The sequence below is a fragment of the Canis lupus genome, chromosome 28, assembly GCF_011100685.1.
Source record: "Canis lupus familiaris isolate Mischka breed German Shepherd chromosome 28, alternate assembly UU_Cfam_GSD_1.0, whole genome shotgun sequence".
Classification (NCBI taxonomy): Eukaryota; Metazoa; Chordata; class Mammalia; order Carnivora; family Canidae; genus Canis; species Canis lupus.
Genome location: NC_049249.1, coordinates 12813921 through 12827569, shown reverse-complemented (window position 1 = coordinate 12827569; position 13649 = coordinate 12813921). Strand labels below are relative to the sequence as shown.

General features: G+C 35.9%; 1 protein-coding gene across 4 annotated transcripts in view; it reads right to left on the bottom strand.

Annotated features, from left to right (window-relative positions):
* Positions 1-13649, bottom strand: part of CUTC (cutC copper transporter) — a 38450-nt gene that overhangs the window by 22235 nt on the left and 2566 nt on the right. For all 4 annotated transcript variants that reach the window (XM_038578502.1, XM_038578503.1, XM_038578501.1 and 1 more), the window contains exons 2-6: positions 12803-12874; positions 10039-10098; positions 5550-5759; positions 4773-4808; positions 2105-2238 (exon numbers count right to left, since the gene is read on the bottom strand). In XM_038578502.1, coding sequence (XP_038434430.1) covers positions 2105-2238; positions 4773-4808; positions 5550-5759; positions 10039-10098; positions 12803-12874 — 512 coding nt within the window. The remainder of the gene's footprint in view (positions 1-2104; positions 2239-4772; positions 4809-5549; positions 5760-10038; positions 10099-12802; positions 12875-13649) is intronic.

The window sequence follows — 13649 nt, the reverse complement described above, 5'->3', positions numbered from 1 at the left end:
GTGGAATCCATTTTGTTAACACCAACAATTAGTTGTTTTATACCCAGTGTGTAAGCCAGAAGGGCATGCTCATGGGTCTGCCCATTCTTGGAGATACCTGCTTCAAAATCACCAACACCAGCAGCAACAATCAGGACAGCACAGTCAGCCTGAGATGTGCCTGTAATCATGTTTTTGATAAAGTCTCTGTGTCCTGGGGCATCAATGATGGTCACATAATACTTGCTGGTCTCGAATTTCCACAGGGAGATATCAATGGTGATACCACGTTCAGGTTCAGCTTTCAGTTTATCCAAGACCCAGGCATACTTGAAGGAGCCTTTTCCCATCTCAGCAGCCTCCTTCTCAAATTTTTCGATAGTTCTTTTGTCGATCCCACCACATTTGTAGATCAGATGGCCAGTAGTGGTAGACTTGCCCGAATCTACGTGTCCAATGACGACGATGTTGATGTGAGTCTTCTCCTTTCCCATTTTGGTTTAGGTTTAGCGGTGGTTTTCACGACACCTGCGTTCTGGCGGCAAACCCGTTGTGAAAAAGCCCTAATTTTTTTTTTTTTTAATTAAGTAAACTCTATCCCCCAATGTGGGACTTGAACTCACAACCCAGGGATCAAGAGTCATATGCTCTACCATCTAGGCCAGCCAGGTGCCACTTAGTATCTTCCTTTTATTATAGCACTCTGTTAGAAATGCCTGTTCTATTAAAAGTGCCAATTGTGCACCAAACTGGAAGAGCATTGACTACATACACACACACACACACACACACTGTGGTCACTACCATAGTACAAATGCCCTGCAGTTAATATATACTTAATAAATATTTGTAAAATCAGTAGGTTCTAGGCTAGAAAACTCACATCAATCCTTAGATGAAATTTCTGAAAATTATTTTCACCACTATAGGAAAGTGAACATAATCAGATTTCAACACAGGAACACTAAAAAACATCAGTAATAGCAGTAGTAATAATAATAATAGAAACTAACTTGTAGTAAGATCTATTATACATCACACATGATGCTAAGGCTCTTACATATCTTATCCCTAGCAATTATCAGAACCCTATAGAGAAAGTTTAAACTTATCTCAATTGCACATATAAGGAAATAGAAGCTTAGTCATCTATTCAACACTACCCAGCAAATAAGTGTCTGAGTCTTAAAGCAGAATTCTCTTGTCTCAAGGTCCACACTCACTAATTTAGAATGGCTCTGGACTGGTGTCAGAAAAACAGTCAAACCACAAAGTCATTTTTTGACTGATCTACAAATGATGCTAACTCATCATGGAAATTCATACAAGAGAAAATTATAGGAATGCCTGGGTGTCTGCCTTTGGCTCAGGGCATGATTTCGGAGTCCTGGGATCGAGTCCCACATTGGGCTTCCTGCATGGAGCCTGTTTCTCCCTCTCCCTATGTATCTGCCTCTCTCATGAATAAATAAATAAAATCTTTTAAAAAAAGAGAGAGAGAAAAAATATATTTTCTCCTATCTTGATAGATAAGGAGATATGAAGAAAAATATAATTTTGTTTTAGAATTCACTTCCAACTGATAATTATTTCAAATTTTATATGGGATCCCCTGACTATACACAGGCTGACAGTGAGATGACATGGCTTAAAACCATGAAATACTGATGGCTGAGAAAAGGTAAAATTTGCTATGGTTATCCAAGTTAGAGTAAATCCTTAAGCAATGTCTATAATTTGACCTCAAGAGCCTTAACTACTAAAAACACTCATGTGAAAGAGAGGCACCTGGGTGGTGCAGTAGGTTAAACATTCGGCTCAGGTTCTGTCTCAGGGTCTTGAGATCAAGCTTGTGTTGGGCTCTGGGCTGAGCGCAGAGTCTGCTTAAGACTCTCTCTCCCTCTCCCCCCTCCCCTGCTCTCTCTCTCTAAAATAAATAAATAAATCTTTAAAAAACTAGAAACATTCATGTGAAAGAAATATATATACATATTACAACCTGCTTGCTTTTCTGTAGAGAGTAACCACTAAATCAGTAATATTTAGTTTCATAACCTAGCTGAACAACAGAGTATCAGGAGCAACCACAACAGAGTTAGGAAGAAAGGAAAGAAATTATGTATACCTGATCTATGAGTCGCTTTATTAAGGGCAGCCCTTCTAGTGCTGAACTGTCACAGCCACTGGTCAATACTCGTTCAAATCCCAAGGTTAAAAGGGTCTCTAGAGCTGCCATTGGATCATGAACCATGTCAAAGGCTGAAATGAATAAAATGTATTTGAATTTTGAACAGATATTCTCTAAAACAGTGCTTTCTAAAATGTAGTATACACACAGTGGTGTGCTGGACCTAGCTCATACTGGCAAGCCAAAGCCAACTGTTAAATATTCAGGAGTTTTGCAAGCATCATTGTTAATCTATTGACAGCTTGAAATCAGTCAAGGTGGGAGAAGTTAAACCACAGAAATCAACAAATACTATATATCAGAGCTCTTTTAGTCCAAGAACAAGTTTACTAGCATACCACAGTGACATGCATAAACATTTTAGATGGTACTCATTTGAATAGATTTACTTAAACACAGATTAGAAGTGAAACATTTCTATTTTTCATGATTTATAAAAATTTCTCTTTAAAATAAGCTCTCTTAAAAAAATAAACTCACTTAAGGTTTTATTTAAAGAAAATTATTAAATAAACTTACACAGGTAGCACTCCAATATGGTAAACTGTAAATATGATAGGCCAAGTAACTCGATTTTGGAAAACTCTGCTCTAAAGTTTCAGACAAACTAGACAAACTGGACTTCAGACAAACAGTATAGTCACCAGTTCTAAAAACAACCTAGGGGCAACTGGGTGGCTCAGTGGTTAAGTGTCAGCCTTTGGCTCAGGTCATGATCCTGGGGTCCTGGGATTGAGTCCCGCATTGGACTCCCTTTGGGGAGCCTGCTTCTCCCTCTACCTGTGTCTTTGTGTCTCTCTCTGTGTCTCTCACGAATGAATTAATGAATAAATGAATAAATAAATCTTTAAAAATGGCCTTGACTCACATTATTATTGACTAATACTTTCTGCTATTCCATTTACTTCAAATACTTAAGGCTCATAGTATAAGGACAACAGACTATCTAAACTTACAGTTCCATTCTATTTTCCAAGAGACTTTTCTCCCCCTTAGAGAGGAAAGTGGCAGTAGGAACCTCGAAAAACTACTTCTGCTTTGGTTCTGAGCACTGCTACATCATTTGGAAGTTCTAATCTATGGTGGATTAGGCACTTGACTCCTTTACTTTACCCTTTAGTGTATGCAGACAGCTAAATGTACCATGGAGGCTTTTCCTTTTTTGTAACAGTGCCTCACCAGTGATTAAATTATCATACTATCTCATTAAATACATGAGTGAAAAAAATATGGAACCCACAACAATGCAAAATTTGGAAAATATGAAAATATTTTTGTTAAATATATTGAAGGAAAAGAAATTTGAATGATTTTCTTAAAGAACAGAGAAAAATACATTCTATATGACATGTTTACTTTTTAAATTATTTAGCATGCCAAAGTTTAAACTATATATTTTTCAGATAAATGTTTACTAATTTAAATTACTTTTCATATTAAAAAAAATTTTTGGTCAGTCTCAAGGTGCTGAATTTTAAACACTCTAACATCCTTTAGTTATTACTAGTTTATGAGAAGCATTGCTAATCAGTGAGCCAAGAAAACAGTTTTCTGGTGGTATTCGTTTGAAAAAGAAACAAGAATAACAAATGTTTTATCTCTAATTTCTATAAATAGATGCAAATACTGGTGCCCGCTCTTATCCTAATCTTTGAATGCTTATTCAAAAGGACACATTCAACAATTTCTTAAGCATATATCATCAGTAAAAAAAACAAAAAAGACTTAAGACTTCTTTCTTTTCATGTATAACAGAGTGCCTTCTTCAGGCAAAATTGACACTTGTTCCCACATTTTACTAAGATTTGACAAAAGTGTACAGAAATTATAACTACCTGATTTATAGATAAGAGGTATTGTTTACATAAAATTATCAGATACTTTTTAGAAATCATTCTGATGTAGACAAACTATCAATAACGTAGTTTTGTGTATGACAGTGGATATTTCTTCATTTACTATCCACCGTCTATTCCTTCTTTCCTCCTTCTCAATAGCAACCAATTCTTATGTAGATATCCACCTCCATCTCTGCTCATGAATTTTATATTCATCTGGGAATGCTGGTCGCACCACTAGCTCCTAACTGGTCTTGTCTGGCTTAAGCCAGGCAGTACGTTTCATTTCACTGGTCACAGTGGTATATTCTTTTGGGGATTACACAGGATCTAAGGTAATCTAATAAAAATGAATCTCAGCAGGTGCTTGACTGGTTCTGCTGGAAAGCATGTGACTCTTGATCTTGGGGTTGTGAGTTCAAGCCCCACATTGGGTGTAGAGATTACTTAAAAATAATCTTTGAAAAAAGTGAATCTCAGAATTCTTGCTTGGAATGCTGTGATAAGTATATACACATGTAAGCAATTCCTATTCTCTCACTCTTAGATATAATAGTATTATATCCCACTACCACCACCAGTACTTTTCACAACTAAGCTTCAAATTGTGCATCTCCAAATTTATAACAGTCCTGAGGTCAATGTAAAGAAACCAACTGGTATCACTGTAACACTCTAGTATTGTGTTCCATAAAAAGGTTATGGCATTTGGTGAAATAAGAAAACTGACACCGTTCAATAGAACTTTTAAAATGGAAATGACTCACCTCGGTGGAAAGTGACTGGTAGAGGACGGCATATAGCTATAAAAAGAAAGCCAAATAATATAAATGAAGAGATCATCACTGACTACTACACATAGATTTTTCCATGTTAGAAGAGCCTTTTTTATACTTTTCTCTCCTAAGAAGTAAGGACAATGAACTAAAATAATAAAATGGTAGCCTTCCAATTTCAGAATTCCTATGTACCCAGTAATCTCTGACTTTCATACCAAAAAAAAGATCATTCACTCCTTAGCTAGACCAAATAAAAATTATGCTATCTGGTTACTATAAAGGCAGCATTACATCTATTACTTTTTTTTTTTTTTTTTTTTACATCTATTACTTTTACCCCTCTGAGAATCTTCAAGAAAATACTCTGGCCTACTAATAGAAGTAGTATGTGTCTGCCATCTCCAGATCTCCCCATCCTCACCAACTGCAATAGCTTTTGAAGTTTTTGGTGTAGTGATTAAAGGAATCAAGGTAAACTTCCCTTAAAACCTTCCAGGAACAGTAGCTGAACTTGATCTATATCAACTTAGAAGTCAGTAGGACTAGAATACATATGCCCTCTGCCCCAAATATCTAGATAACTACTGCTTAAAATAGGTTAGCAGAAGTGCCTGCAGATGTTACTGAAAAGCCAGTTTTCAGAAAAATTTGAGTTTTTCTTTTTTTTTAATTTGGGGTGACACACAATGTTATGTTAGTTTCAACATCAGGAGTATTAAATGCAATCATCGCAGAGGCTTTTTGGTCTCAGGTACAAATTCTTACCCACAAGGGACATGCACAACTCTTTGTCAATGTTCCCATCTTCAGTCAATGCTCCAAATACCAAACCATCAGCACCATAAAGCTTGGCAAGACGAATGTCAGCCTTCATCACCTCAACTTCGCGATCTGAATATAAAAAGTCACCTCCACGTGGCCGAATCATCACAAAAACTGGGATCTGAACACACTGCTTCACTACTTGAAGGACACCTAAAAGAAAAGAGAACAGACTAATTGAAATTCAAATGTGAACTAACAGCTCAAGGAAGTTAATAAAATTTATTGGCCTTTTACATTTGCTCTTGTATATTATGCCTACAAGAAAAGGAAGCAATGACTGAGGAAATCAGAGAAAGGTGGATCTGAAGGAATGACAACATTAATAAAAAAAGTGCATGTAATAGAAATTAAGTAATAGAATCAAGGGTAAAAAAGAGCAATTTAGAAAACAAAAGGATTTTACTGCATTTTTTAAAAGCACTTGTCAGTTGACTAAAGTAAAATCCTTTTACTGGATATGACATTTGAAAGTGTAATAACTAGCAGGCTCAATATTCTGCCAGTGTATTCCGTAAGATCCGATTTTTCCTCTGATTGATTATAGTTCTAGTTAGAACCTACTATAGAGATGTTTACATAAGTCTAAAGTTTATGTCTCTTTAATGAACAAAGAAATTTATCAAAACCTGTTTTTGAAAGTTATGTAAAAGAGAGCAAAGTTATATTTATTTGTGATTTTATGTAGAGATCTGGGAATAAAAATACCTAAACGACACAATTCATTGCTAGCTCAGGAACTCTCAATAGTACAGATCTTCCATGATTTACACTGTAGTTACATCTCAATAAACCCATCTTAAGCTGAAAAAATCCTAAGCCAAAATGCCTTTAATATACCCAACCTATTGAACATTACAGCTTAGCCTGGCCTCCATAAACACGCTCAGAACACTTACATTAGCCTATAGTTGGGCAAAATCATCCAATGGGAATCCTATATTATAATACGGTGTTGAGGGACACCTGGGTGGCTCAGCGGTTGAGCTTCTGCCTTTCACTCAGGGCGTGATCCCGGAGTTCCTGGATCGAGTCCCACATCGGGCCTTCTGGATAGAGCCTATTTCTCCCTCCGCCTATGTCTCTGCCTCTCTCTCTCTCTCTCTCTCTCTCATGAATAAATAAATAAAATATTTTAAAAAATAATACAGTATTGAATATCCCATATAATTTATTGAATACAATACTTAAAGTGAAAAACAGAATGGCTATATGGGTACAGAATGTTTGCAAGTGTTTATTCTTGTGATCACATGGCTGACTGGGAGCTGTGGCTCCAATATCACGAGAGTACCATACTACAAGTGGCTTAGCCTAGGAAAAGATCAGAATTCAAAATTCAAAGTACAACTTCTATTGATGCATATTACTTTTGAACCATCTTAAACTCAAAAAATCATAAGCCAAAGCATCATATATCAGTAACTATGTATATGTTCTGTAACAAGCACAATGGATTTACTTCTTTTTCCCTGCTAAAAGAACTCAAATTTTGCATAGGATTGCAATATGCCCAATAGCAAGCAATGAATCATGATTGCTGTTGCAAAAAAAAGACTGCAATCAAATTTAGAGACGTTCTAGAAATTTCACAGAATGGCCAGGGAATGCCTTCCTTTAATGAGAAGATTCCAAAGCACTATTGCATATATAAACCTTTTATACTACATAGTGCTATTATCAACCTCAGAGTAACATAAAAGAGTCAGAAATTCATACAGGGACTTCTGCTTTTGACAGGGACTTGATTTACCCTCTCACCTACAATAACCAAAAACCACATATGAATATGTAAAATATATGAAATGATGGTTTATAAGACATTGCGTGTCAAGTAACAAAGACCTATGATGCCTGAAAGATGGGAAACAAATGAAGTAAGCTCTATAATTGACCCAAATTACTACCTTGAGGGTTTTCTAGGTTGCAGCATAGAAAGAGGGAACCCAGGTGGAGGCCAGAGAATTCTGAGTTGAAGAGACAAAGCTGAGGGATCCCTGGGTGGCGCAGCAGTTTGGCGCCTGCCTTTTGCCCAGGGCGTGATCCTGGAGACCCGGGATCGAGTCCCACGTCGGGCTCCCGGTGCATGGAGCCTGCTTCTCCCTCTGCCTATGTCTCTGCCTCTCTCTCTCTCTCTCTCTCTGTGACTATCATAAATAAATAAAAATTAAAAAAAAAAAAGAGACAAAGCTGAGAGTCCAGGGAGACCAAGTGACTAGAGTTCTCAGAAAAGAGCACCAGGAAGGAGAGGAAGAGAACTTTAGAGATTTACAGAGAATCTCCATCCAATATTCAGCTCAGTACTGATTGCACATATGCAAGGAAACTATGCAAGACCAGGGAAAAATCCATTGAAAAGAATTAGAAAGAAATAATGCCTGTCATTCACACCTGTCAGGCCAAAAATAATGCCTATTCCCAAAAGGAAGATAGGAAAAGTTGAAGATTTATGGGTAGAGTACACAGAAGGGTATTGCTTCAATAGTGGGAAATAATTAACTCTAGACTGACCACTATTCCAGGACTGCTTAACAAATTTTAAAGGCAAGACCCAAAAGGAACAAACTTTCCAAATAACCCAACTGTTCGAGAATATTTATAGTGATACAAACGTATTCAGGACCCAACAAAGCAAAATTCATGTCTGGCAACCAGTAAAATTATCAGGCAGGAAAATAAGATGCATAATTAGGTGATTAATCAATCAAATGAAACCAACCTAGACCTGATATAGATATTAAAATTAGCAGCCAAATTATTAAAATACCTATTATAACTTTATTTAAAATCTTCAAGAATTCAGAAACTATGAGATATAACAGACTCAAATTAAACTTCTAAAGATCAAAATGACAACGTTCGAGATGAAAAATTTACTAGGCAGGTTTAATAGCAGATTAGACATTGTACAGAAAAGATTAATACATTTGGAAACAAATCAATAGGATCCATGCAAAATGAAACAGAGAAAAAGGTGATTAAAATAAAAAGGGGGTGCCTAGATGGCTCAGTCAGTTAAACATCCGACTCTTGATCTCAGCTCAAGTGTCCATCTCACCATGCTGAGTTTAAGCCTTGCATTGGGCTCCACACTGGGTGTGGAACCCACTTAAAAAGGGGAGGGGCAGTGAATTGTAGGACAACTTCAAGCAGTCTAAAACAAGTATAACTGAAGTCTCTGAAGGAGGGAGTGTAATATGTTGAATGTTGAAATTTTTCCAAATGTGATGAAAACTATACATCTATAAAACTATACATCTATAAAACTATACATCTATAAAACTATAAAACATGAAGAAAATCATAATCAGGTATATGGCTTTCACATCATTCAAAGCCAGGAATAAAAAACTTTTAAAGCAACCACAGAAAAAAGACATTACATAGGAAAACAAACAAACAAACAAAAAACCCTAAAGGTATGGATGATACCAGATTTCATTTGAGAAATACCACCAACAAGACGACAATGGAGAAAACATCTTTAAAGTACTGAAAGAAGAAAAAAATTGTCAAACTACAATTCCAAACCCAGCAAAAAATAGCTTTCGTAAATAGGGGAAGATGTTTTGAGACATACAAAAGCTGAAAGAATTCATCCCCAGCATACTCGCACTACAAAAAAAAAAAAAAAAAAAAAAAAAGTTAATAGAATTACTTCAGACAGAAGGAAAATGAAATCTGATGGAAATACAGATCCACACAAAGAAATGAAGAACACCAGAAATACTTACTACACGTAGGTAAATACATGACTGTTTTCTTATTATTCTAATCTATTATCTATTCCTATCTTATTATTCTTAATCTATTATTAAGAGATAACAGATTCTGTTAAGATTTATTTAAGAGAGTACAAGTGGCAGGGGGCAGAGGACGAGGCAAAGAGTATTAAGCAGACTCCCCACTGAGTGCAGAGCCCTATATGGGGCTCAATCTCAAGACCCTGAGATCATGACTTGAGTTGAAATCAACCAACTGAGCCACCCAGGAGCCCCTAATTGACTTTTTAAACAAAAATAATAATGTAGTGTGGAGTGTATGTATTTTTACCATATACTGAAGTAAAATGTATGACAACAGCACAAAGACCAGGATGGGAGAAATGAAGACAATATGCTGAGGGTGCTGGGATGAAAATATAAAAGAAAAAATCCTGTTAATATTACTACAGTAATATTAATATTAATCCAGTTAATATTACTGCAGAGCAACTGAACCAACATTAACTATCTATGTCTCAACTTTTTGATGTATAAGGATCTCATCTTTGATAGACAGGTTTGTTTGTAACCATAAGCACTTCTAACTGATTCAATATCCACAGAATAGTTAACATATTAGTAACATTAGTAAAAGATCTCAGTGAAACATATTTTCCATTGTCTCTAGGCTCTATAAACTCCTACTAGAAAATAGGAAAAACACTTACCCATGCTGGGTGTGGTTCCTCCTTCCAATAAACCAGAACATAATTCAATCCGACCAGCACCTATGATAAAAAAAAAAAAAGCATTTCTCAACAAATAAACTTTTAAAAATTAAAAATTTTAAGAAGCATTGATCAAAAATGATTGTCCAAAATAAATACTTATGAAACAGTAAACTTAACATTTTTTCCCAAATAGAGCAAAATCTTACAAACTGAGAGAAAATCAAATTATAAAACTAGAGTAAACTCTATTTTTAATCCCAACTATATTCTGCAACCCACACCGTGTTACTGATAGTCAAGAATTAATTCAAGTTAAGCTAGGTCTCTTGAAATTTTGTATTGCAGAGTTGCCTCCCCACAAAGAAGGATGTGATTCAGAATAAGTATGGTCTGGATTGACCATAGTGTAACACTGACCCTTCACAGATAATAATCTTTTCCAAGAAATTTTGTATAACAGTGTTGCCTCTCCATGTATAAGGAAGGATATGACTCAGAATAAGTATGGTCTGGATTGACCATAGTGGAAAGCTGACCCTTCATGGATAATAACAATCTTTTCCAAGAGTCTTCCTTTTTCTAAGCTTTATAAAATTACAAGGTAATTTAAGTCAATAAATTTTGAAATTTATTATTTCAAGAATAAGAGAATGTTGAAAGCAGATTAACTATCAGATTACAGGGTCCTGTCAAAAGAGTCTCAGGATCCAGCCTTAAGAAGCTTGTACCAGCCAAACATGGGATACTTTGAGCTTTAATAAGAATAACTATAGTGTAATAAAACATATCAAACATGTCTAAATCCAGGTTCATAATGATAAAATGATTCACTGAGGGATAGAGAATAAATTCATTATCCAAAATCAGTAAACAGAGGAAAAGGAGGAAATATTTATCCTGCCTTTCTTATAGTAACTGAACCTCAATAGAACCAAACAGTCAATGAAGGAAAGTTCTTTTAGAAGAAGCACACTGCTAATAAGTGAAAAGTAAATGTTAGTCCTAGTATAGCACAATTTTTCAAACCCCACTAAAATATGCACTGCTAAAATTATTAGGTGAAAAGATGAAAGAAGACCTTATAAAGGATGGATCAGGCTGACAATGTCTTAATCCACTGCAGGCCAAAGGCCACAGGTTTGTTTGTTTTTTGTTATGGCCTATAAATCAAAAAAATTTATTTTTAAAAAATAAAAATCTTTATTGATATATAATTCACATACCATACAACTCATCCATTTAAAGTCAAAAGACTTGTACCCCAAAAAGAAACCTCATACCGTTTAGCAGTCACCTTCCCTTCTCCCATGACCCTCAACCCTAGGCAACTACTTCCTGTCTCTAAAATTTGCCTAATGTGGACATTTCATACAGGTGGAATCATACAGCATGTGGTATTTTGTGACTGTTTTTTTCTACTTAGAATAAATTTCAGGATTCATCTATGTTGTAGCATGTATTAGCACTTCACTCTTTTTATTGCCAAATTAAGAATGGCTTTAACATTTTCAGAGGATTATTTTAAAAACACAAATATTCCACAAAGAACAAATGCTGCCAGGAAAGCTGAAAATATATACTATGTTGCTCTTTTTTTTAAAAGATTTATTTATTTATTTAGAGAAAGTGAGTACAGAAGTGAGCAGGGGGAGGGGCAAAAGGAGGAGAGGGGAAGAATCTCAAGCAGACTCCCTTATGACTCTGAGATTATGACCTGACCTGAAATCAAGAGTTGGACACTTAACCAACTGAGCCACCCAGATGCCCCTATACTATGTTGGCTCTTTAGAAAAAGTGTCCTGATTCCCTGATATAGATGAAAGCATGGCCACGTGCTTAAACTAGTAGATGCTGAGTGATGGGGATTCATTATACTATTTTCTCTACTTTGTATATATTTGAAATTCTCTAAAATAAAAAGTTAAAAAAAATATATGATCCTGAGATGATGGGAATTTCTATACTTCCCATTAAAGCAGGTTCAAAATGCAAAACAAATCTTGAGGTAAAAATAATGTTTAAAAAAAAAAGATAATGGGAGCATGTGGGTGGCTCAGTCGGTTAAGTATCTACTTTCATCTCAAATCATGATCTCAGGGTTCTGGGATCGAGCCCTGTGTCTGGCTCCTCAGCAGGGATCCTGCTTCTCCCTCTCCCTCTGCTTCTCCACCCACTTGTGCTTTCCCTCTCAAACAAATAAAATCTTAAAAAAAAAGATAAAAGTCTTGATGATGAAAATGGCAGCAAAACTGTTAAATCATCTTTAAATCAAGTTTGAAAAAAATGAAGTCTTTGCTAAGCTCAATTAAAAAAAAAATGAAGTTGGTGGGGAAGCACTACTATTGTGGACACTTGACTCAAAATGTGATCTGGAGGAATAAGATTAGAAGATGATAAAGATTGGTAACTTGCCAGTATGTTTTCCAGTTGGTTGGCTGCTTTCAAAAAGATCACTAGGATCCCTAGAGATCAAAAGGGCTCCCAAGATCAGTTCATGGGATTCCTTTCAGACTTCTTTTTTTTTTTAGAGGGGGAGAGAGGGTTGGGGGAGGGGTATGAGGAGAGAAGGAGAGAGAGAGAATCCCAAGCAGGCTCCACACACAGCACAGAGCCCCCACCTGGGGCTTGATCATACAACCCTGAGATCATGACCTGAGCTGAAATCAAGAGTTGGATGCTTAACTGACTGAGCCACCCAGGTGCCCCCATTTTCAGACTCTTAAAAGGACTGCCAACTGTCATTCATTCTCTTTTGTCTTACCTCCTCTTTCTGCATTTACAGCTGACTCTACTGAATCAACACACACTTCCATGAGAAATCCATTTGCCGTTCCTAAAATACATGGAGAACAATGCAATTTCATGATGGTACTATCCATCCAAACCAATCTACCACCATTATTTTACATTTTGCTGCCCAAATCCAATGTCCAATAATAGGCAAGTAGGTAAGTACACTAGAGACCATGAATGCAGTAAAATACCATACTGATTATTAAATTGATGTCTCTGAACTGCGAAATAAGTACACAGACACATGTATAAGAAATTATACTGAGGAAAATATATGCTGAATGCCAAATTAATCTTCCTAAAACACAGTCTTCATCATCACATTCTAAGTCAGATTTTTTCAAAGTTTTTCAATGTTTTCAGAATGGTTAAATGTTTTTATAAAGATTATATGTTTAAGAACAAGGATGGACTTCAAATCTTCGCCCCACCACTTATTTGTGTGATCCTAGACAAGTTACTTAGCCTATGTTTTCTATAAAACAGAGTAGGCTTTAGCACCTACTCGGAATTATTTAGTCCTCACTACACTTCAGACTAAGTAACTCATGTAAAGTGGAGAGTACCTACCGTGTATACAAAGTTATCACTGATAAATATATTATTTCCTCTATATACCTCCAGTTTCCCCTCAGTTCCCATCTCTGCTCTTGCTTATGCCATCTCCTCAACCCACAATGTCCTGCCAGCTCCATCTTTGAATGGTAAAATTTTCCAAGGCTCACATTAAATCATATTTCCATATCTCCTCTCTCCCAAAGTAGGAATCTCCTTCTTTTGAATTCATGTAACTTTTCATAAATTATATGTTCTTC